Source organism: Ochotona princeps, chromosome 27 (assembly GCF_030435755.1).
Source record: "Ochotona princeps isolate mOchPri1 chromosome 27, mOchPri1.hap1, whole genome shotgun sequence".
NCBI lineage: Eukaryota > Metazoa > Chordata > Mammalia > Lagomorpha > Ochotonidae > Ochotona > Ochotona princeps.
Window position 1 is genome coordinate 22,030,596 of NC_080858.1, and position 24,476 is coordinate 22,055,071.

General features: G+C 55.9%; 2 protein-coding genes across 2 annotated transcripts; one reads left to right on the top strand and one right to left on the bottom strand.

Annotated features, from left to right (window-relative positions):
* COPS7A (COP9 signalosome subunit 7A) lies at nucleotides 1-5,289 on the top strand. The gene is made up of 7 exons (XM_012930135.3): nucleotides 1-454; nucleotides 2,175-2,250; nucleotides 2,466-2,554; nucleotides 3,274-3,476; nucleotides 3,961-4,066; nucleotides 4,183-4,334; nucleotides 4,475-5,289. Exons 1-7 carry the CDS (start codon nucleotides 293-295, stop codon nucleotides 4,512-4,514), a joined length of 828 nt encoding a protein of 275 aa, XP_012785589.2. The 5' UTR covers nucleotides 1-292; the 3' UTR covers nucleotides 4,515-5,289.
* Nucleotides 5,290-10,550: 5,261 nt separating this feature from the next.
* On the bottom strand, nucleotides 10,551-15,252 carry MLF2 (myeloid leukemia factor 2). Its single transcript, XM_058655754.1, has 9 exons — nucleotides 15,040-15,252; nucleotides 14,485-14,562; nucleotides 14,195-14,321; nucleotides 13,767-13,802; nucleotides 13,215-13,268; nucleotides 12,258-12,386; nucleotides 11,983-12,142; nucleotides 11,319-11,532; nucleotides 10,551-11,087 (listed from the first exon to the last, which is right to left on the bottom strand). Exons 2-8 carry the CDS (start codon nucleotides 14,532-14,534, stop codon nucleotides 11,345-11,347), a joined length of 744 nt encoding a protein of 247 aa, XP_058511737.1. The 5' UTR covers nucleotides 14,535-14,562; nucleotides 15,040-15,252; the 3' UTR covers nucleotides 10,551-11,087; nucleotides 11,319-11,344.
* Between the last annotated feature and the right edge of the window lie 9,224 nt (nucleotides 15,253-24,476).

Here is a 24,476-nt window from a genome sequence, read left to right on the forward strand (position 1 = left end):
CCCGCGTGGGCGCCGAGGGTTGTGTTGTCGTTGAGGGTGGCTGTGCCCCGAGATCTCCGCCCCTCACCCAGCTGCGTCCTGTGCCCGGGGGAGGGCATGGGCGTGGCCGCCCCAGAGGAGGCTGGTTCTTTAGGGTTCAAGTTCGCCTCGGCTCCTGCTGGTGGTGGCAGCTGGGCTCCAGCCCCTCTTGGCAGCGTGCGGGGCGCCTCTAGTTTCACATCCTCTTTGCTTGCAGCTCTAGATATCCTTGAGCCCAGTTCCCGTGCCCCCTCCCGACCCCCGCAGCTCAGCCATGAGTGCCGAGGTGAAGGTGACGGGGCAGAACCAGGAACAGTTTTTGCTGCTCGCCAAGTCGGCTAAGGGCGCTGCGCTGGCCACACTCATCCACCAGGTGTTGGAGGCCCCCGGTGTCTACGTGTTTGGGGAACTGCTGGATATGCCTAATGTCAGAGAGGTGCGTGGCTGGCCTGGGTCGCCCCCACGGGGGGAAAGCTTGGGGGCCAACGTCTGGATGTGAGGATGGGCGAGCGGGACTCGGCTCACCACCCTGCAGCCGTTCTGTTGTGCAGGGATGATTGACAACTTGCACTAGTAAAATGAACAGGTCAACTTAGTTTGTCTTGGCAGATAAGGGAAAACCCAGTACTTGCACTTCTAAGCAAATAGATAAGCCATTCCAGATAGGAAACGTGGAGACAGAGTGTAATAGCTCCTAGCAGGCATCTCATTCAGGTCTCCTTGGGGTTAGGGCTTCCAGTTTCTCTTTCAAGGATGGAGATGGCGCTTCCCAGTCACTCCAGTCAGAAGACAGGAAAGTGCTAGGTGCGGTGCAGATGGGATAAACAGGCTACCGTAACCAGCAGCCGACCCGGTCGCCCTGCACAGCCTAGGCAGATCCACCTAAGAGAGGGAGGAGGAGGAGGTGTACTTTCCGCTAAAGGCAGTGGCCGACTGCTAGGACAGAGCAGGGAACTAAACAGAAATGGCAGAGTTTAAAGTCCAGATGAGTCAGCATGGTTTGCAATGCCAGCAGTACTCACCTGTGCCAGGTAGGTAGACTCATAACCAAATTTTTAAATTTTATGTTTTGTTTTGTTGTCATTTTTAAAAATTTTACTTGAAAGGCAGAGTTACAGAGAGGCAGGGAAAGAGGAGACGACAGAGATCTTCCATCTGCTGGTTCACTCCCCATAGGACTGCAGTGGCTGGAGCTGTGCTAGTCCCCAGCCAGGAGACTCTTCCAGATCTCCCACATGAGTGACAGTGGCCCAAAGTCCATCCTCTGCTTTCCCAGGCCACGAGCAGGGAGCTGGATGGGAAGCAGAGTAGCCAGGACACAAACTGGCACCCATATAGATGCACTGCAGGTAGAAGATTAGCTTGCTGTGCCACCGTGCCAGCCCATAGCTGGTTTTTGAGGGTGTGGCATTGAATAAGTGGATATGGTTTTCTGAGGCCATGATGGTATGCAAATAATTTTTTTCATCTGCATTGAATCCAAAAAGTATCATCAGTTGAGGGGTCCCTGTCTAGTTGTCTGCTAATGTCCTGGGAACCCCAGGGGAACCACCCCTCTTGAGCCGTACAGTTCAGGGGAACGGATGACCGGGTTCATGACCCACATCAGCCGCGGCATAGGCACAGCAGTCCTGTGGCTTAGTGGGACATCCAAAGCTTGGTCTGAGATGTTGTTGAAAGCCAGCTTGATTTCAGAACATTCTGAGTGCCAGTCGTAGAAGCAGAGGGCTGGGGAAGGGGAGGTACCTGCCATGAGGGAGTGGAGAACGGTGTGTGAGACAGAGGCCACCCCTCAGGCCTGAGGCAGTACTATGTGATAGATTAGGAGGTATGGAGACACCTGAGACCGCTCAGATTCACCAAGAGCAAGGGCTGGGCCAGGCAGCACGAGCCACTCCTGGGGGATGTGGCTGTTGCCTCTTGGGCCTTGAGTTTTCCAGCCTTGAATTTGGTGGGGGCGTGTGTGGATTGGGGAGGTAATTTAAACAAAGGTTTAGAGGTGGAAATGAGAGAGGCAGAGAACTCCTCTTGGGAAACTGGGGGTGTGTGGGGGTAACATCGGCCAGCACAGATGGGGCCAGAAAGTGTGTGTCCTCGCAGAGGGCGGGTGGGGAGGGCAGCCCCTCCGTCAGCGTGCCCCTTGCGTCACCTTGCAGCTCGCAGACACCGACTTCGCCTCCACCTTCCGGCTGCTCACGGTGTTCGCCTACGGGACCTATGCTGACTATTTAGGTAACCGGGCCGGCCGGGGCCCTGCAGTGCTGGGAACGGGAGAAGGGCGATTTCTGGAGGGAACTTGATGTTCTTTGGGATGCCTTGGGTACACAGGGTCAGAGTCAAAACCTGAATTAGATTGGAAACCTCACCAAAATAAACAAAAAGTAAAGAAGGCACAGGCTTGCCCCCTGAACTGAGAGGGGCTGCCTCCTCTTTGTCCCCTTCCCCAGCTGAAGCCCGCAACCTGCCCCCACTCACGGAGGCACAGAAGAATAAGCTTCGACACCTCTCAGTGGTCAGCCTGGCTGCTAAAGTCAAGGTGGGTGGCGCCCCCCAGGATGGTCCTTGGCCAGCTGTGGCCTTGTCCTGCCCCCTCTAGGCTTGTGTCTAGGTGGCTCCCTGCCTGTGTGTCCGTTCACCTGAAATTTCTAAGGAAGCCTCCTTTGGATTTTGATCCAAGTGGCAGCCAAGGTGCCAGGGTTTGTGTTGCCCAGCAGTAGTCCTTGTTGCCACAGGACTGGAGCTGGAGCAGGCTTCTGACGCAGTGCCAGGCCCTTGCAGGGTGGTATAAGACACGCATGAAGCCCGGATGGAGCTCTGTATCGCTGCTAAGCTCTGCTTGCCGTCAAAGAGCACTCCTGCCCCACCCTGCCCCCACACAGCCTGCGCTTTGCCGCGAGTTTATTCACACGGAGCTCTCCGCTGTGCAGTGCCTGAGAGGAGTGTCTGCAGAAGTCAGACCTGTCCCGTGGTGGGCAAGATGCCCTTGACCAGGAGCCGCATGATGTGCTTGAATTGCGGCCAGAGGAGTGACACCAGTAGGTGTCGCGCTGGCTTGCCCACTGGGCAGCAGGAGACAGGGTGGCAGGGGAGCGAGAGCCTTGCATTTAATGGAAGATGATCATGGTGATGTGATGTGGCTCAGAGGTGGAAGTGCCTGGATTTAGTGTGCCCTAGAGCTGGCGTAGGGACGACGGGCAGGAGGAGGGAAGAGGCAGGGATCCTCATGTACCCTGGGCTGCCCTCTCCGGGTCCCAGTGCATCCCATACGCAGTGCTGCTCGAAGCCCTGGCCCTGCGCAACGTGCGGCAGCTGGAAGACCTGGTGATTGAGGCCGTGTATGCCGACGTGCTGCGCGGCTCCCTGGACCAGCGCAACCAGCGCCTGGAGGTAGATTACAGCATCGGGCGGGACATCCAACGCCAGGACCTCAGTGCCATCGCCCGGACCCTGCAGGAGTGGTGAGCCCTGGCTTCCTGCGCTGTGCCTTCCCTCCTCGGCCCTGGAAATGAGGCTAGAGCTGCAGGGCAGATGAGCAGGGGCTGGGGTGGGCTGCAGCCCGAGAAGCTGAAGGAGAGAGCGCTCATTCCTCTCCTGGGGCTGGGAGGGAGCGGGGATACCCCTCTGGAGGTCACCTGTCTGGCCTGGAGTCCATCTGGAGTGGCTCTGACTGCCACTGTCCCCAGGCCATGGGCCTGTGTGCTCCTCACTGTCTGTCTACAGCCATTCCTCTAGCAGCCTTTGCACCCCGCTCCCCCATCCCTGTGTTTGTCGCCGCCGCCTCTGCCCAGCACTTGTTCTCCCTGTCCCATCTCACTGCTGTCGGTGGCTGCCACGTGCCCTGGGGAAGGGCCCGACTGGGACAAGGGGCTGGGAACCAGCGGCTCCTTAGGAGTCTGTTTGAGCGCTCTGTGCTGACGTGGTCTCGTTGCCCCACGCCCGCAGGTGTGTGGGCTGTGAGGTTGTGCTGTCAGGCATCGAGGAGCAAGTGAGCCGGGCAAACCAGCACAAGGAGCAGCAGCTGGGCCTGAAGCAGCAGATTGAGAGTGAGGTGAGTGGCCCCGCCCATGCGGCCCCACCTGGGGCACCAGCCTGCAGCAGGTGAGAGAGGCAGTCTGTCGCATTCTAGAAGCTTCTTTGCTTCCCTTATTCCTTCCATCCTGGTAGGTTGCCAATCTTAAGAAAACCATTAAAGTCACCACAGCGGCAGCGGCCGCAGCCACCTCCCAAGACCCTGAGCAGCACCTGACGGAGCTGAGGGAGCCAGCTGCGGGCACCAACCAGCGCCAGCCCAGCAAAAAGGCCTCCAAGGGCAAAGGGTGAGCCAAGGGGCACCCTACCCCACCGCAGGGGCCCTGCCGCTCTCCCCTCTCATCGTCCTTGTGGGGTTAGGGGGTCGGGGGAGGATGCATGGGGTAGGGAGTCCCCACACGCATTCTCTGTCTCTTCCCCTCGCCAGGCTCCGAGGGAGTGCCAAAATTTGGTCCAAGTCAAACTGAAGGGACTGTCATTTCTTGCCTGGGACTATGGGGTCCCAGCTGCCTGCCTGCCCTTAGGAGTTCTCAGAGAGCTTTCCTGTGCCCCTGGCCAGCTGATAATCTTCAGGTCATGACCTTTCACCCCCACAACCCACCAGCCCCCAAGCCCAGGCATAGATCACACCTTCTCTGGGAAGGAGGCAAGTACAGGTCACATGTTTATGGGTACTTTGGTTTTACATGACTTTTCTAATGTGTTGCCTTGTCGCCTTCCCCGTTGTGCTGTGTTAAAGAGAGCACGCGTTCCTTGCTGTCCCTAGCAGGGGAGCAGCTCTGCTGGGGTTGCTCTGCTTCCAGCATAGCCTGCAGGTGCTCCTGTGCCCTGTAGCTGCATGCCTGCCATCACCCCCTCAATCTGCTTCCTGCCCCTTTGTGTGGATCGCATCTCAAGAGCCGGAGGGCCCTTCCTCGGATGCCCTGAGTTCCGGGAGCCAGCCTGCCACACTCTCACACTATGGTGGTCTCCTCACCGCCCTTCTCTCCCCTGGGATCCTGGGAATGTTGCTGCGTGTGACGCCCCGGGAGCCCGAGGAAGCGGTTGTTCTGAAGATGTTGAGACAAGGTTCTGTTAGCCCTGAGCATCTTGGGAAGCCTGGTGGTGGTCCTGCAAGGCTTGGGGTACCCTGTTGTGACTTTGGTGGGGGAAGGGAAAGGGATATATATTGTATTTAAAAAGGTCTATATGCACATAGCTATATATAACATGACACAGAAATAAATCTATGAGAAGTCTACATACATGGCCTACACTGAAGTTTCCTTGTGTTTGGAGGGAATGTAAATAAGACTCATACCCAGTCTACTCTAAAACAGTGCTGGAAAAAATGAAGAAAACCTTGGGGCCGCTACTGTGGTATACTGCAGTAGGCCAAGCCTCCTCCTGCAGTGCCAGCATCCCATCTGGGCTCTGGTTCGTCAACTGCTCCGCCTCCTGTCCAGCTCCCTGCTATGGCCTAGAAAAGTAGAGGAGGATGGCTTAAGTCCTAGTGCCCCCGCACGCATGTGGGAGACCCAGAGGAAACTCCTGACACCCGGCTTTGGATCAGCTCAGCTCTGGCCATTGCAGCCATGTGGGGAGTGATCAGCGGAGGGAGGATCTTTCTCTCCATTCTACAGCTCTTCCTTTCAAACAGAAACCTAAAAAATAATAAGAGAACCAGCTACTATTTCCAAGTCCCGGCCTGGCAGCCTGGGTGCCTGGTTTCCTGTGGCTTGGGGACGTTGCTCCGTGCCTCAGCACTTCCTCAGAAATGGTTACTTCTTGGTACATTTCCTTCTAAACAGCATTATAAAAGAGGAGAACTCGGTAATGAACTTGGGCTTTCATGTGAGAATTACAACTGAAATACCTGTGGCAGGAACACACGGATGGGCTCCTGTTCTCATTCCAAGTTCAGACCTGGCAGGAAGTGTGCTGGCCGTTGGGCCCCTTGGTTGGCCCAGAGTGCCAAGTTGTCTAGGTGGGCACTGAAGATGAGTCACTCTACACCAGGCCTGAAATGATCAGTCACAGAGCCAGGAGCTAGGCGTGGGATTCTGGGTTTTTTGGTTTTACTAAAATAGACCAGGTATGCTTAGTGTCATTTTCTTACACCATCTACTAGTCCACTCCCCAAATGTCCTCAGTAGCTGTGACTTGGCCAGGACAAAGCCAGGAATGCAGAACTTCATCCCAGTCTCCCGCAGCAGGGCTGGGGACCCAAGTACTGGACCATTATCAGTTGCCTCCAGGCACATCAGCCTCCTGCTGTATTGGAAGCACTGGGGAACCTGGGCTTGTCAGGAGACTGTTGGATCGCAGGCTGTGTGTCCCAAGGAGCGGGTCCGCCCACTGCAGCACAGCACCAACCTGAGCTCGTGTTGAGGGGAGTGAAGCTGCAACAGGACTGGATGGCGAGTCTCAGACCCTGACACTTGGCTCTGCCATGGATAAGTGTGTCGAGCCTGTTTGGAGTTGGTTCTCTGTCCCTACCTCTGAAATCAACCCCGTTCTTCCTCTTCCACTCCAGTTGTGTAGGAACTGTGAGTCCGTGGTTCTTACAGCCTGGTGCCTTGATGCCAGCTTTTCCTCTGGAGTTCAGTATCTGCTCTTCTGGTAAGCTGCCCCCAGCCTTCAGTGACTGGCTCTGAGGGCCAGAGGCAGAGCTGGGCGGCGACTGGCACCCACCCAGAGAGGGAGAGGTGTCCCCCCATCGGCAGGGCCGTGCAGTCGTAGCTTGGACTTAAATAGGGGTCCTTACAGGAACTATTATGGTAAGTGGCGGCTTAACCTGCTATCTTACAATACTGGCTCTGAAATCTTAATTTTTAAAAAACATTTATTTGTATTGCAAAGTCTGATATACAGAGAGGAGGACAGAGGAAGATCTTCCATCTGATGATTCACTCCCCAAGTGACCGTAATGAATGGAGCTGAGCTAATCCGAAGCCAGGAGCCCAGAGTCTCTTCCAGGTCTCCATACGGGTGCAGAGTCCCAAGGCTTTGGACCGTCCTTGACTGCATTCCCAGGCCATAAGCAGGGAGCTGGATGGGAAGCAGGGCCACAAGAACACGAACTAGTGCCCACATAGATCCCGGCACATTCAAGGTAAGGACTTCAGCTGCTAGGCTACCGTGCCGGGCCCAATCTTTTTTTTTGTAAAGATTTATTTGTATTGCAAAGTCAGATATGCAGAGAGGAGAGATAGAGAGGAAGATCTTCTATCTGATGATTCACTCCCCAAGTGACCGCAACAGCTGGTGCTGTGCCGATCTGAAGCCAGAAGCCAGGAACCTCTTCCGGGTCTCCCATACAGGTGCAGGGTCCCAAGGCTTTGGGTCATCCTCTACTGCTTTCCCAGGCCACAAGAAGGGAGCTGGATGCGAAGTGGAGCTGCTAGGATTAGAACTGGCGCCCATATGGGATCTGGTGCATTCAAGGCAAGGACTTTAGCCACTAGGTCACCGTGCTGGGCCCCTGAAATAAGTAAATCTTGAAAAGAGTCTCAAAGGGCAGTGAGGGGAAGGAACCCTGAATGTGGATTCAGCTCAGTCACCTCAGGGATTGTCCTGGGGTTCCAAGCCTAGAGATCCAGTATCAGACAGACCCCAGTGGTTAGGCAGGCTGAGCCATCTGCTCACGCTCTGTGGTGGAGGGAGGGGGCCAGGGCCTCTTCTGCATCCCTTAGCTTCAGCTGTGGCAGGTAGCACCCACCTGCTGAAGCTCACCCAGACCAGTCACAGGCTCCACAGCAGAACCTGCAATGCCAGGTGTCCCTCCAGTCTCCTCGGTCGTCCCCATGGCAGCCACACCGGCTTCCCTCCTTTCCAACCCACTCCGTGATGGAACTGACACTGGCTTTGTTCCCACCCAGGCCTGCCCAGGGTGGCCTGAGATGGAACCCTTGTTGCTCCTTGAGCTCCTGGAATGACACTGCCAGGACCAAAGCCTGAGGGTGGGAAGGCAGGTAACATTCAAGACATTTGGAACACATGTGGGCTGGGAGGCCAGAGCACCGGGTTCTCCCTGTCAGCCAGCTTTTGGCTTCTGGGCGGCCTCACTTTAAATGGTGGAGCTTTGGGTAAGGGATAGGGAGAAAGGGGCTCTCTAGAACCCAGACCCCTTACAGTAGCAGAGACAACATCCCAACCTGCAAAGAGGTTGTGAATCCAAATGACCCAAGACATGTGTTACTACCTGTCTGTGTGGGACTGAGGCGGGACAGCACAAAAGATGCCAGTCGGTGGGATGATGTTGTAAGGTGTACCATCTTGTGGTGTCCCGAGGAGGCGGTGCTGGAGGAGGGACCACCAGAGAGAATGGAAGGAACAAGTTAAGGATGCATCATTGCTAGCTTGGCCAAGGTGTTTCAGCAGCTGCAGTGCCAGAATCTCATATGGGCGCCAGTTCAACTCTGTTCAACTTCCCATCCAGCTCCTTGCTAACATGCCTGAGAAAGCAGCAAAAATGGCCCAAGTGCTTTGCCCCCTGTACCCACATGGGAGACCTGAAAAGAAGCTCCTGGCCCCAGTGCCCAAACCAGCCTGGCTCCAGTCGTTAGTCATTTGGGTAGTGGATGGAAAAGCCCTCTCTCTCTACCTTTTAAGTAAACAACTAAATCTTAACTTTCCTAGACTGGTGAACATTTGGTGCAATGGTCAAGGCGCCCCTTGGGACGCCCACATGATACAGCGCCACTGTTTCCGACCCAGCTTCCTGCTCGGGTGCAGAAGCAGCAGGTGACTCAAGCACTTGGCTCCCTGCCACCCATGAGCTTTCAACCAAGCTCCTGCTGTTGACAGGCATTTGGGGAGCGAACACGAGGAGAGAAGAGAAAATGCCACCGAAAGTTATTCCTTTGTCTTAGCCCAAACACTGGCTTCTTCCTACATGATGATCTGGAACGGAATGGGTAGGGAGCAGGCTCCAGGCTCTGTGGAGGGGCAGCGGCTGTGCACAGCACAATGGCCCTCCAGAGCAGTCCTTCCCTGTCTCCACTCCCTGGTCCTCACCTCACAGTGGCAGACAGGCCAGAAACCGCCAGCGGCTCCTGCACTGCCAGCACTGGATCCCCAACACACATCCCTGCTGAGAACCAGTCATGGGCCCTGGTGCCAAGTGTGTACCTCACCCAAGAGGGGAGCCAGGAGCATAGGCCGAGAGCTTGGGCCACACTGAGCCTGCTCACCTAGACAGAAGCTGCAGCCGCCCTGCTCCAGTCCCTGCTCAGAGCTGCTACTCTGAGTGCAGGCCTGCAAAGCAAAGCAGACTGCTGGGCCAGGCCTCAGATTTTTTTTTAAAGCTAGTCTTATTTGAAAGGCATAACAAAGTAACAGTAAGATTCTTCTACCTACTGAAGGTTCAGTCTTCGTGTGCCTACAACACCCAGGGCTGTCCCAGCCTGACACCAGGAGCCAGGAACTCCCTCCTGGTCTCTAAGCACCTGGCCTATCTTCTACCACTTTCCCAGGAACTGGATTGGTGGCAACTCAAACTGACACTCCAATAGGGGAAGTTGGTGTCGCAACGGCAGCCCCACAGCCTGAGATTCTGAAACTAGAATGATCCTAAGTAAATGAGGTCTGGGGAAGTGAATGACCTGTCCCCAGCATGGTGGCAGAAGCGCTGGGCTGGGGCCCCAGCCTCCGGGTTCTCACCCATCTCCTCAGGAGCCTGCTGGCAGCCACTTGCTACCAGGGAAAGCATGTCCCTGCCCATCTGGACAGACCACAGAGGGCCAGGGCTGCTTCTGGTCCTGCCACACACAGCGCAGAACCCAGGGAAGTAATTCACACTCATGTGCCTTCTGACTCCTTGGAGTTCTGGATTCGCACATGGTTTCCCAGAGCAGTTTGAAGAGTTCAGCCACACTGGGAAAGCCATCCCTTCCCAAGACCCAGAGAATCTGTCTTTCCCAGCTGCAATGCACAACTGAGGATGTCTGTGATGTGGTCAAATGAGGCTCTCGCACGTCTTCTCCATGATTAAGTACATGCCCAGGAGGAGCGGGCTGACCCAGCCGGCCAGTCTTACAGGAGTGGGCGTCTTCAGAAACCTGAGCTCCTCCCAGCTCCGTCTGCTCAGGTTCCAGCTCATCCATCTTTTCCGTTCCTTCACAGGCTCAAGTTCTCGTCAACTGGGGGAGGTGGGTCTGAAGAATGTCGCTGACCCCGCAGCTCCCTCCCGCCTGCCCAATGGCCTGTGTGGGGTGATCTGGCCCCTCTCCCCAGGCCCAGGGACATACTCTGCTAGGGGCCAGGGGCAATCCTCCCTCAGGCACCTGGGCCCTCGGTGCTGCTAAAGGAGGAGCCACAGCAAAACCACAAGGCCCCTAAACCGGAGAGGGTGCTGTCCTCGCCAAACCAGCTGACCAAGACTGGCCGCCCTGTCCTCCTGTTCTGGGCTTGAATTCTGGGCTGGGGGCTGGGGGCTGGGGGGAGGAGGGGAAGTGACTAGGCAGACAGGAGGGTCAAACTGAACAGGAAGAAGGGCCCAAGCAGAGCAGAGTCTTAGTGGGTCTTTTTCCTATTCTCTTTTATTCCATAACCACCTAGTTACAAGTTGCACAAATCAAAAAATAAAGGCAGAGGAGGATGGAGGGGCAAGTCTGTGATGTGTGTGAGGGTGGAAGGGGGAGGGCAGGGAGGGTCGGGCAGCAGCCCACGCCTTCCATAGCCCCAAACGGAATTATGCTACGGGGGCTCTGAGGAAGAGGTGGGCAAAGAGCCAGACTGGCTGAGGGCTGGGGGAAGACCCCTGACCTCGAGCTCCCCTTCAAAGACCCTCCAATGCACAGCAAAGGGGAGAGGGGTGGGAAGGTGAGGTGGTTCCAAGACGGAGCAGCAACCTGAAGAGTCAAGTTAGTGGATCCAGGACAGGTGGCGTGGGCGTGGCCAGGGGCTCAGCAGTTGAGGGGGCCATGAAAGGTTCTCCCTGAGACCCCCAGGGAGGGTGGGGCCAGCTTGCCTGTTAATTTAATATTAAACTGGGGGTGGGCGTTGGAGAGGAAAAGTGGCCTTGGAGGATGGTGTCACAACAGCCTCTCGGCCTGTACCTGGATGGGGAAAGACAAGCACAGGTCAGAAGGAGGCAGCAGCACGGCAGGGGTGCTGAGCTGCTCAGCTGCCTCTCAGCATGCCGGCCAGAGCTGATGGCATGGGTCAGAGGGAGCACACGGCCGCGGGGGCATCCCAGCTCGCGGGCAGCAGCACAGGCTCACTCCCCATCCCTCTGGGAGGTCACTCCTCCCAGCACACCCCCAACCCACCCAACCCACAATACTTACAAGAGAGGCTGGGGACCTGGGGTCCCTCACCAGTCATAGCGACGGGACTGTCGGGAGGGGGAGTCCTCAGGTCCCTGGATGGCCAGGCGGGGAGGCCCCTCAGCCCGGCGGCCCCCACCTGCTGAGGCCTCATGCCTCCGAAACTCCAGAGGGCGCTGCTGCCGGAACCGGGATGTTTCCCGCCGCCACTCATCATCGAAGGCCGCGGCCTCACCTGAGGAAGACATGGCGATGGAAACACCTGCCAAAGGCCCTCACCTTCGCAGCCCAGAACACGTGGGGCGGCTGATACACACACACATATATATCCTTTCGTGTGTGTGTGCGCACGCGTATGCATGTATCTGTGTACTGGGGCACATGTATCTGTACACGTACATGTATTTGTGCAAAGCAGTGGCTTTCATTAGCAACACGGTGAGGGTAGTCACTGGCAGGTCTGGGCCACACCCATGGAAGAAGTGAGGAAGGGGATACTGAGTTGGGGCACAGCGGTATTTCATAAATAAGATACAGTGAGGGTAGAAACATCTCGAGCCACATGGAACCCACTAGAAGACTATCTCGGTGACCAAGTCTGCCCCCCTTGGTGCCTGGGCCGGCCATGCAGCTAGCTCCCCCATAGCTGTGCTGGAGAACTGTCACGGGGGGGGGGGGTGCTCACTCTCATCCAGGTTGATGTAGTCCTGCCGCTCCTCCTGGTCGCCTGTGCGGTGGTTCCGGGAGCGCTGCAGGATGTGAGCCCTGTCCCGGATGTGATGGCCGATGGACATCTGCTCGAGTCCACTGTCAGAGTCCCGGACGGTCCTCCGCGTCTCCCGGATCTGGGGGGTTGGGACAGCAAGGGGGGAGAGTGGCCAGGCCACCCCAAGACAGACACGGCAGCCACAACCCCATCCCTAAGAAAGCAGCCAGGGTCCCTCCCATGCATGCACTCACCCCGCCTGGCGCTGAGCGCATCTCCGAGGTCTCTTGATAGACCTTGGGGGCACCGTCCCCTGTGTTGGAGTAGGAAATGACGGTAGAGGACGAGAAGGTCTGGCAGTTGCCGCCAGCTGTCATGTGCTCCTGAGGAAAGGCCAGAGGGAGGCAGAATGGGGGCGTGCAGGGGGTGGGTGCCCAAATCCCACACTGGAATGCCTAGGTTCGAGTCCTAGAGACACTTCCGTTTCCAGCTTCCTGCACACTCCCCGAGACACAGCAGGTGATGGCTCAAGCAACTGGGTTCCCACCACCTGCTCCAGGGGCCACCCAGACGAGTTCCTGCTTTCTTTCACCTGGCCCAGCCCTGGCTGTTGTGGGCATTTGGAAAGTGAGCCAGTGAAATTTTCTGTCTCTCTGCCTTAAAAAAACAAAAAACAAAAAACAAAAAAACACACAATAAACAGATAACTTCTTTAAAAGGGAGAGTGTTGGAGCACAGGGTACTTGGGACCGAATCTCATCTCCTATTCCAACCGACCCTCCTTGCTAATGTAATGCACCTGGGAGGCAGCAGACATTGTTCCAAACACGTGAAGTCCCACCATCTACCAGGAGACCCCAAGCATGTCCCTGGCTCCTGGCCCAGCTGCTGTAAGCATTTGGGGAGTGAACCAGCAGATAGAAGAGCTTTCTGTTTCCGTCACTTGTAAAAATAAATAAATAAGTAAATCAGGCCCACTGGGGAGGAGCCCTCACCAGCGCTCTCCCTCTTTAGCTCCCCTTAACTTTGCCCGAGTTTGTCATAACCAGGCGAGCCCTAGGGCAGCCATAACGGTGTGAGGACACAGACAGGCTCCCAGGAGACTCTGGGCTCAGCCACACTCTCCAGGTCCAGCCCTCCGCCACCCACCTCCCCAGTGCCCCCTCACCACGGATAACAGCTGGCAAAGGACGCAGGGGCCAGAGTCTCACCATGTTCCCAATCATGTCATTCATCATTCCAAACATGTCCATGAAGCCGCCAGACTAGAGGCAAGACAAGACGGGACACAGGACGTCCGAGTCAGCAGCCAGGGACGACTTCCAGGCGCCCCTTGCCACAGGCCATCCTTCTCCCCTCCCTTCCCGCCCCCCCATTCTCCTCCGAAGGATGAAAATGCTCGCCCTCCTCCTGGAGACAGCTGACCTTCTTGGGTCTCTCTGGCCGCAACAATCTATTTTCCTTTGCCCAACTGCTGCTTCAGCTCTCAGCTTTCAGAACCCAGCTAAAGCTAACGGAGTCTAATTGCTGAAGTTGGAGGGGCAGGAAACTACTGGAACCTACTGGATACCCAATCTAGCTGCCCCCTCCTCAAAAGACTACACTGTCTTCCTTGTGGCTGAGTACCCCTGGGGGCACCAGTGCCAGCCAGCACCCACAGACTGATCTGGGTGTACGTGACCAGAAGATGCCGGGGTGAGCTACAAGACTGGTCCACAGCATCAGATTTGGAAATGACATCCAAGGTGACAGAACGTACTCACCATTCCCAGCATTCCGAAGGGGGAGACAGCCCCAGCCTGCAGCAAACACAGCAGGAAGTGAAGTGAGCCCACATCCGGCTATGGCTCCTGACTTCCCAACTGCCCTTGCCCAAGCCCTCTGCACACCCCTTCCCCTGGCTTGCCCACAGCACATTTGCTAACACTGGCTGTGGTGCCAGGCAGTGTGGCGTGGGCATCTGCTGCAGCAGCCACACTGCCTTTGGCAAAGCCTATCTCTAAGCCCTTGCCGGGGGTGCCTGGAGCTTGAGTCCTGGCTCTGCATTACAGCCAGAGCGTCCTGGTTAGACACACCCTGGTAGATAGAAGGTGCCGGCTTCAATGGTTGGGTTTCCGGGTGTGGGAAACTGCATCCCCAGTTCCCGCATGCCCCCACCCCATGGCAGCTGAGCTGTGTTCCCCCTGCTCACCTGCACCCTGCGGCTGGCAGGCCTGCTCCCTGGCACGTTGCCATCTGTGACGCTGAGAAAAGGGCTGTATCCGAAGCCCCCGGGCAACATCCGGCTCATGTGCTGGCGGTGAATGGCGAAGGGGTCCCTGGGGGGGTGAATACCGGCTAAACTGTCAACACCCCACGCCCCAAACCGTCAGGGGAGAGGGGCTAGGGCAGCTAAGCGCCGAAGCCAGCGAGGCAAGCCCAGGTGCCCCGGGCCGGCCGCGCACGCTCCATCTGTCGGAGTGAGGAAGAGGCATTACTCACATCAGGAACATGGGATCCTCGGGCTCCACGTCCCTCATGAAGCGGAACATCGTGATCTGGGCTCCAAGGGGCTCCACGCTAGCAGGAGGCAGAAGCTCGGTGACTCGCCCGCAGCGCACCCTTCCCTCCCTGGGCAGCACGCTTCTGGAAGGGGCTCTCAGAGCACCCTGGCTCCCAGACGGCTGTCCCTGACCCCCAACTCTCCGGCATCGCACACAACACTTCCACTGAGCGCCTTCTGTCTCCGCTCTTCCCCAGGCTGGGTGCACCCTGCGTCCCCCGGCACGGTTACGGATGAGAATCTAATCCCGACCACCTCGGCCCCTTGGCCCACCGACTGCAGCGGCCCGGCCTGGCCCAAGCTGACCTCCTCTCGTCCCCCACACCCGCCGCGGCCCGGCCGGCCGTCCCCCACCTCCTCCTGCCTCCCTGCCGGCCGGCCGGCCAGCAGCAGAGCTAGGCCGGACCCTCTCCCCTCCCTGTCCGCACCGCAGGTCGCCCCGCAGCCTGCAGTCCCGCGGGCGCGCTCCCGTCCGGCCCGGAATCCAGCCTTACCGGTCCCCGACTCGGCCTCAGCGGCCCATCCGGCCGGTGGCGCGTGTCGGCGCGGCGGGCTCAGGGCAGCGGCCCGGGACGCGGAGATGGGGACGCCTTGCGCTTCCCCGGCCTGCCGCACAGCCTCTTCCCACGGCCGCCACCTCCGAACCGCCCCCCGCCCTCGGCCCGCCGAGCCCGCACCTCGGCCAGGCCCGGGCGGAAGTGACGTCACGGCGCGCCCGCCCACTCGGGGCCGTGCCGAGCGTGGGGGGGAGGGCGGCGCCGCGCCCCGGGGGCGAGTGCGGGGGAACGTGGCCGCGGGGGCGCCCGGGGACGCGAGGGCTAGTTCATAACCGGGGTTTGTGGTCATCTGTGGACGGGAAGAGGCGTCCAAGCACGGGTCGGACGCCCTCGTGCGTTCCCTTGAGAGGCCCGAGGTGGACGAGGCACGCTCCCCTGGGGCAAGAAGGGGCGGGCGCTCTGTGGGCCACTTAAGAGGGACACATCCCTGCGAGGAGCTTGAAGTAGATTGTCTACGGAGGCGTGGGGCCTAGCGGCAGGAAGGGCAGCAAGGCTGTGGCGGGAGGCGGGAGGCGGGAGGCGGGAGGCCTGCTCCCCCTGCGAGCAGGGCGAGGTCCCCCGGAGGGACGCGAGTAGCCCGGGTCAGCTTCACGCTCGGCCCGAGTCCGACGGGGGCTGAGACGGCAGTGCATGGGACTGGCCGCCAGGTGGCGCGCCTGGGCCGGGCTGCAGCTGGCAGCCGCCTGGCGGCTGGAGGACCCCTCTGTGCCCCCTGGGAGACCAGTGGGACTGGGGAGGTCTGCGTCTGAAGTCCTTTTTAGCCTTTGCATTCATATTTTGCCCCAGCTCCTGTGTCCTTAAGGGCTCCCGGGCCTGCGTGGGTGGTGTTTTTTTCTCTAGTAAAATAGGTAGGTCAAGGGTTTAACAGCTTAGGAGAAGACAGGGGTGGAGCATTGGATTTAACGGGCTCCCTAGCAAGCAGAGCTCCTAACCAGACCCCCAGAGACCTGACTCCAGGCCAGACCGGATACCGATCTTTTGACATACTCAGAGTCTTGCATAAAATTTGGCTGTGCCAGTGAGAAGGCCCTCCCCCCCCCCCGGGGTATCAGAGGATTTGGACCTTTTAGGATGGACTTTAGACCGGACACCCAAACTCCAACTCTTCCTAGTTCTTTACTCTGGCTGTTAGCCATAGTAATGCTGTGTGGAGCCTGACCCAGAGAGAATGACTTGCTCCCATTAACTCCCTGCTGGAGGAGGAGGAAGAGGACAGGGTCCCAAGTGACCCGGGAAAAGGGGGCTGGCAGCAAGACTGCTTGGATTCCCCTGAACTCCACCACTACCAAAGAGGAAAAAGCAGTAGTGAGGGTGGGGACAGAGACAGATAATTCAGATATAAACCAGCTGACAAGCGGCTGGCATAGTGGCTTAACAGGCTAATCCTACACCTTCAAGTGCTGGCATCTCATATGGGTGTTGGTTCATGTCCCGCTTGCTCCACTTCACATCCAGCTCACTGCTGATGTCCTGGAAAGGCAGCAGAAGATAACTAAAGGCCTTGGGACTCTGCACCCATGTGGAAGACTTAGAAGAAATCAAACCATCTCACTCTCCTCTGTAAAATTTGCCTTTCAGGGCCCAGTGCGATAGCGTAGTGGTTAAAGTCCTCGCCTTGCATGTGCCGGCATCCCATATGGGCAACGGTTCTAATCCCAGCAGCTCCACTTCCCATCCAGCTCCCTACTTGTGGCCTGGGAAAGCAGTTGAGGACGGCCCAAAGCTTTGGGACCCTGCACCCATGTGGGAGACCCAGAAGAAGCTCCTGGCTCCTGGCTTTGGATCGGCACAGCTCCAGCCGTAGCGGTCACTTGGGGAGTGAACCATCAGATAGAAGATCTTCTTCTCTGTCTCGTCTCCACTCTGTATATCTGCCTTTCCAATAAAAATAAATAAATCTTTAAAAAAATTTTTGCCTTTCAAAAAATAAGGAATCAGCTGAATGGCAAAGTCAAAGAAAAACAACAACAAAAAAAGAATCTTGTTGTAGATATTTCTAGGGGAAAAAACTTCATAAAATCCTTATCTTTGAAATGCCAGTGTGTTTATTTTTTTAAAGATTTTTATTTTTTTTTTGTTACAAAGTCAGATATACAGAGAGGAGGAGAGACAGAGAGGAAGATCTTCTGCCGGATGATTCACTCCCCAAGTGAGCTGCAATGGCCGATCCGAAGCCAGGAACCAGGAACTTCTTCCAGGTCTCCCACGCGGGTACAAAGTCCCAAAGTCTTGGGCCATCTTCGGCTGCTTTCCCAGGCCACAAGCAGGGAGCTGGATGGGAAGTGGAGCTACCGGGATTAGAACCGGTGCCCATATGGGATGCCAGCACATTCAAGGCAAGGGCTTTAGCCACTAGGTCACTGCACCAGACCCAGCAGCACCTCTTATGAGTTACAACCTGGGGACTCATGTCCAGGCAGGGGGAAGCAAGTATGGGGATTTCCTCACATGCTTGGTACTGGGGGTGGGGAGGGGAGTGCCCTAGGTTAGTACGCTGGCGTGGTGTGCTTGTGGATCAGGCTTGGGAAACTTTAATTGACCTGGAACTTGGGTATGTAGAGGGTAAGCTCCTAGAGCAGCCCATGTGCCAGGAGCTTGGGACCCTAGTGGGTGGGCAGAGCTCCAAGCCAGCACCCCATCCCATAGGAAGAATGAGCTGCAGAAGACTGTGCTGAGGTACCCATGTGCTCCCAGGCACAGGAAAGGATTGATTAGGAAACGGGGTCAGAAGCTGTGTGAGAAGGAAGCCCGCTGATAGAGTATGTTGCAGGTGAGGAAAGATTTCTGAGGGACTTCCATCAACAAAGTCACTGTACTTGCAGGTAAGTGGGGGCAGGGAAGAGGGAGGCTGAGACCGAGTGCTTTGGAGAAGTGAAGCTGGAGGACTTTTATGGATCACCCTGATGCACCAGCCCACTTGGGAGAGCTGAGCTGGGCTAGTTAGCACCCATCACTGCTGACCACCACTCACCAGCACACTGAAGTTAGGCTGAAGGCCTACCTGGAAGGGCTAGATCACAGTACCTGCCAGTGAGAGTCAGAACAGGGGATAGGTAATGTTAGGCTGGGCCGTGACACTAACCAGCACATGAAAGAACCAGGTCTGGAGGCAGATTCTGTGGGGGATAGGGGAGCCCACCCCTGTGGAATTGCAGTTTCTGCTGGGAGTAGTGAACAGGATGCCTAGGCATGACCTTGAAACCCTCAAATACTCATGGGTACTGGGGTTGGGAACAGACTGAGCTGGTCCAGGCTGTAGCTCCCAGAAGCACACCCAAGAATAGAGTGTGGAGCAGGGCAGAACACAACACCCACCAGCTCATATATAGGCTAGAACTGAGGGGGCACACTATGCTGGGTAAAGGCCTAGCACCTGCCGGCACATGTGAGAACTGGGTCTGGGAGTGAGCTTGGTGGGGAACTTGGGAAACTCCCCTGGTGGGCTGTAGCTCCTGCTGGCAAGGTCTGGGTGTTGGTCAGGCCAGGTACGGTAGCTCCACCTGTCAGCAAGTGTGTGGGTTGGTTCTGGATGGGGGTGTACTGTGTACTGTGCAGGGCTGGGTAGAACTTTAGCACACTGACGTGTGCAGGAGCCAGGCTGGAGTATGGGCCATACCAGGTTAAATTATCACACCTACCAGTTTGCATGTGCCAGGAATGGGAGCAGATTGAGCAGGGCTGAACTGCAGAACCTACCAGAGACAGTTGGGACTGGGAACAGGCCGTGACAGGCCAGGTTGCAGCATCTGATGGCAAAGACCAAGACAGAGGATGGACTATGCCAAGCTGGGTCAGAGCAACCGCTGGCACATGCAGGATCTTTGGCTGGGAACAAGCCACAGGCCTGGTTAGTAGCTAAGGGACGCTCTAATTGGGTTGTAGTTCCCACTGGTGAACATAAGAACTGGAATGGGTGTGGTGATCTGGGCTGGACATGACCACAGTGTCCCTTGGCATGGGTGTGGACTGGGCCTGGAGTGTGCCAGACTGGGCTAGACTCCAGCACCCACTGGTACTCATGAGAGCCAGGGAGGGTGTAGAATGGGCTGGGCTATGTCTCAGTACCCACTGAACCACACAGGAACTGAGGCTGGATGTGGACCAGGTGTGACTGGGCTGTAGCACCCAACAGTAAAAACCAGAATGGGTGTGGGCCAGTTGGGCAATGCCACTGTTTCTGCCAGGACAGGACGTGGACTGAGTCTGGGCCAAGGACTCGCCAGTGGGCACGAGATTTGCCACTAGCAGGTGACCTGATAGAGGAGCCTGGGGAACTACTCTGTCACAATGCAGTCCCTGCATGTGAGTACAAGAACCAAGGCAAGAAGCAGCTCAGACAAGGCCAGGGAATGGTACCCACTGGCATACGTGTGGGTCAGGCGGGCCAGGCTGGGCCAGTTCATAACACCCACTGGAAGATCCAAAAACCAGGACAGGGTGCAAGGCAAGTTGGGTCAGGCTGCAATAACAGCCAGTTCACATTAGGGCTGGGTGGGACTGGGGGCTGGCTGGGCTGAGCTAGGCTGTAGCACCCACCAACTTTAGGGGGAACTAGGGGCAGACCGGGCCAGGCTAGGCCACATCTCCCTCCCATTGACAAATGCTGAGATGAGGCAGGCCATGCCAAACTGGGCCTCAGCATGCACCAGCACATGTGAGACAGGTAGATGAGGCGGGGAAGCTGTGCAAGACTAGTAAGTGGGCTGCGGGGGCCTCTCTTGCTGAGCCTCTGCTCCCACTGGTAAGCATGAGAACTGGGACTGTGGGCAGACCAAGCTGGGCAAGACAACAACACCTGCTGGCCTTCATATGAACTGGGTTGGGAGAGTCAGGCTAGGTTAACTGACTATCTGCTGGTACATGCATGAGCCAATGTAAATGCAAGCTGGTTGGGCTTTGCTACAGTATCAGCTGGCAAGTGCTGGGACTGGAGGTAAGTCCTGTCAAATCAGACTGCAGAACCATCTGGATAGTGCAAGATCTGGGAGGTACTGGGAGTGGGCCCAGTAGGGAAATTGTGAGCACCTCTCTGATGGGCTGCAATTCCCACTGGTGAGTGTGAGAACCAGGGCTGGGAGCGGGCATGACTAGACAGGCAGTGGCAACACTGGCACAAGTGTACGCTGTACAGTGGAGTCGGTTGGGTTGAGTCAGGCTTCAATGTGCATTGGTGTGTATAAGAGCTGAAAGGGATATGGGCCAGTCTGGGCCAGTCTGCTGCACATACTGGCAAGCACAGGAATCAGGGCTGGGGGCGGGCCTAGGGGGAGTTACTGGGGGTCGTTCCTACCGTTCCAACTAGGCTCCAGTTACTGCTGATGTATGTGAGGGCTGCGTATGTGCTGGGCAGGGCTGATCTTGGCTGCAACATCCATTGGTTTACATAAGCGACAGGGCTGTTTATAAAACTTACCCAGCAATTGCAATTACCAGTGTGTACATAGGCGGATGTGGATGACAGACACAGCCATACCCTGTACTGGCAAGCACACACAAGAGTCAGGACTGGGATCTCCTCTGACGAGATTACTATGGGAATCCTCCCAACTAAACTGCTAGACTCAGAACTCTTATCATGGGGAAAATTGTAGGATCTGTGGTCTGACCGTGGAGTGCATGTGTCAGAACTGAGCCTCCTCAGTGGCGAAGATGGAGCAGTGGACGGCATGCCCAGATGCACGGAGGATATGGCAGTCCATTGTGGCCTGCAGGGGACACCTGGTACCACAGCAGAGGAATGAAAGCAGAACAAATGGGTCAACTACCCCAGCCTTGCAAGTTTGGACATCAGTATCTGGATGAATGGACACTCCAAGGTGGACTATGTTAGCCAATGGACCTTGGAAGTATTTCCTCATCCTTGGATCAGCAAGATAGATGGCATTTCAGAAGTATCAAAACTATTTGAGCAGAATTCTCGGAGCATGCTGTACACCAGGGACCCTGGAATGACATCAGATGGCCATTTCCCTTCCCCGGGTACTGGGGCAGTTGAGAGGGTGGGTGTGGTGGCTTCTCCCCGAATGTTCCCCCTTTCCCCAGAAGAAGAAAAAGAAATTTGGAAACAGTGGTCTCACCCACTTTCCCCTAATCCTTGACCCTTCCCACCCTAGTCAACTATGTAAACATCATCAAAAATAATTTTTAATTAAATATTTTTAAAAGAATATATTATAAAAAATAAAATAGGGCCTGGTACTATGGTTCAATGGTTAAATTCTCACCTTGTAAGCACCAGAGTTTCCATATGGACACCAGTTTGTGTCCTGGCTGCTCCACTTCCCATCCAGCTCCCCACTTGTGGCCTGGGGAAGCAGTGGAGGACGGCCCAAAGCCTTCAGGCCCTGCATCCAGGGAGACCCGGAAGAAGTTCTTGGCTCCTGGCTTTGGATCAGCTCAACTCTGGCCATTGTGGCCTTTTGGAGGAGTAAACCAGCAGATGGAAGATCTTTCTGTCTCCTCTCTCTGTATATCTGCCTTTCCAATAAAAATACATATAAAATAAACATTTTTAAAAATTAAAATCTAGCTGCTCGGGTTGCACTAGTGACAAATTCAAGTGTTCAATAGCCTCACAGGACAGTGGCTACTATTCTGGAAAGTTCAAGGGTACTTCCAAGAGTACTTTTACAGAAAAACAGAATGAATAGATAAACTGTTTTCTTCATAATACATACTTCTTCACAATGTGTTAACAGAAACCCTTGTATATAAAGACCATTTCCATCATCGTGGAAAGTATTATTGGACAGAGCTAGAAAGCAACCATGTTGTCTTCTGTACTTTAAAGATTTATTTATTTGAAAGGCAGGCAGACATATAATCAGAGAAAGAGAGAAAAATCTTCCATCTGCTGGTTCGCTTCCTAAATGACTGGGCCAGGTTGAATGAGGAAGACAGAAGCTCCATTCGGATTTCCCACATAGATGCCATCGGCCCAGGCCACCTTTGGCTTCATTCCCAGGCCCATCAGCTGGAAGCTGGATCAGATGCCGCTTCCCAACACCAGTTCCACAGTGCCACAACCCAGTTCTCTTGGGGACTTTTTAAGTGCCCATGAAGGTTTTTTTGAAGAATGCACATTGGGGACAGAAGAAGGTTGGGAAATAACAAACCATTCTAGGCATAAAAACCAAAGAGGCCATGAAGGCAGAGTCCCAAGATTCCAAAGGAGAGCCACGATGTGAAACTTCTTGCTGGAGAGAGCTCACAGAGAAGCAGAGGAGCCGACTATGAACTGTCACTGCAGCACCGCAGGTTAAGCCACTATTTGGGATACTGCACTGGTTCAAGTCCTGGCTGCTCCACTCCTGATCCAGCTTCCTGCTAAGCCCCAGGAAAGCAGCACAGCATGACCCGAGTATTTGGGCCTCTGCCACTCACATGGGAAACCCAGATGCAGTTCTAGTCTCTTGGTATTGGTTTGGCATAGCCCTAATTGTCAGGGCCATATGGGGAATGAAACAGCAGATGGAAACTCTCTTTCTCTCATCTCTCGTTCTGAATTGCCTTTCAAATACATTAAAAAAAAATCAGTTGTGACATTCAAATCATATCAGACGGGGACCACCGGAACATCAGCAGTTAATGAGAAAAAGGCAACATGCTTTGTTTTCACAACCTACTTAAAGGAATCAGGTTGAGCGGATTTGGAAATTCTGAGTCCTAAATGGTGTATCAGGCTATTGAGAGCATCTTGTTTGGGGCCCAGCATTGAGGTAGCATAGGAGATGTCAGTAAGGATGGAAGGCCAAGGTCAAACAGAGGTCCTATTTGGTGCTGAGGACAACATGTAGAAGTAGAGTCTACAGAGTGTGGAGAGATTTGGGAAGCATTCCGGAAACGAAGCCCTGCAGAGACCACGGAGACCACCACTGGGGCTGTCGGCTTGCCTGGCGGAAAGACAGCCCGAGATCCACATCCCTTATCAGGCTGTACTTTGACTCGGTAAAGCTGGCTGCATCGATTCCTGGAGTGCAAAGACCTTGTTTTTTTCACTTTCTCTCCCAGCAGAGGCCGGTGCCTGATACCTAACAGGAGCTTCAAAAAGCTGAAATGCAAGACTTCAAGCTGGACATGGAGGGCAGAGAGAAGCCTGTTGGTTTTCAGTGAACTTGAGACATGAGCGGAGTTGAGGATGGAGAAGATTGGCGAAGCTGATCAATTGTGCTCACACTCACTGTTCATGCTTTAGTGGTATTATGACAAATAGGGATCCAAGTTAGGCTGGCTTCGGTCTCTCTCTGGGAGTCCCACCTCCACTAACTCCGCTAAGATTTGAGGGGAAGGGGAACAGAAGGCAGTCCCTGGGAGTGGAATGGAGCTAAGACGCTTGTGGAGATAGCCAGGTACTCAGGGTTCTGTCCTCCAACGTCCTGGTTGAGGACTAGCCCTATCCTCACACTCAGCCTGTCGCTGGACAGAAGGAAGCGCTGACCAAGAGGGACCTGAAACCAGCAGGGTCCAGTGCCTTCTAAGCACAGCAGCGATGTCAATCTCCAGTCTGTCGGGGCCCCAACTCAGAGTTTCCAGGGGGCTCAGCCTCCCTTGTTCTCAGCCGCTCTCCTTTTCCCACCTTCAGAAAAACATGTAGGAAACACAGGCAAGCAAGCAAGCAGTAGACTTTCTCAATCTGACTCTGGAGTTCCGAATTCTAGGAACGGGCGAGCCTCCACAAAGGCCTCAAGAAACAGGTCATAGGGAGGCATCAAGCATTTCCTTCCCTGGACCCTGGGGGACACTGACCCCAGGAATGTGAGGGTCGGTCTTCAGTCACCTGCCCGCCCCCTCCAAGTCTCATGTCCAGCTTCTTGCGAGGCCAAGACTGCTAGGCACAGGTCTGCTGTCCAACCAGAGCGGGAAGACAAGAGGTCAGTCCCTTAGCTCGCTCGTGTGGGATGATGATCCAATCCCATCCAGGCTCCAGCTTCTGAGGTCTTGTCCCTGGAGTCCCCGAGGACCTGGGTGTCCACGCTCTCAGAAACAGCGCGCTCTCCCTTGGGCCTTGGGGCAGGATTCTCATTCTCTGCTTCTCCATCTCCCTGGAATTTTCCACTGCAGCTGCCTCGCTCCTAGACACCCCTCCCCGGGAAAAATTCCCGGCTCACTCCTCCTCCCCTTCCCTAATCACACCTCGTTCCCACCCCCAGCCCAGAGGCCCAGCCCACAGTCCGGCCCACCCCACACAAACTCCTGGAGAAACCAGGGACCTAGTTCCTCAATAGACCGGGAGAGGGAGGGTCCCCCTCTGTCTTCGGGGGGCGTGGAGGAAAGGACCCTGGAGGGGCTGGTCCCTTGTGGGGCTGGAGTGGGGGGAGTGGCACTCCTCACATCCCCATATAAGGCAGGGCGAGCAGTGAGGCTCCTCGATTGGC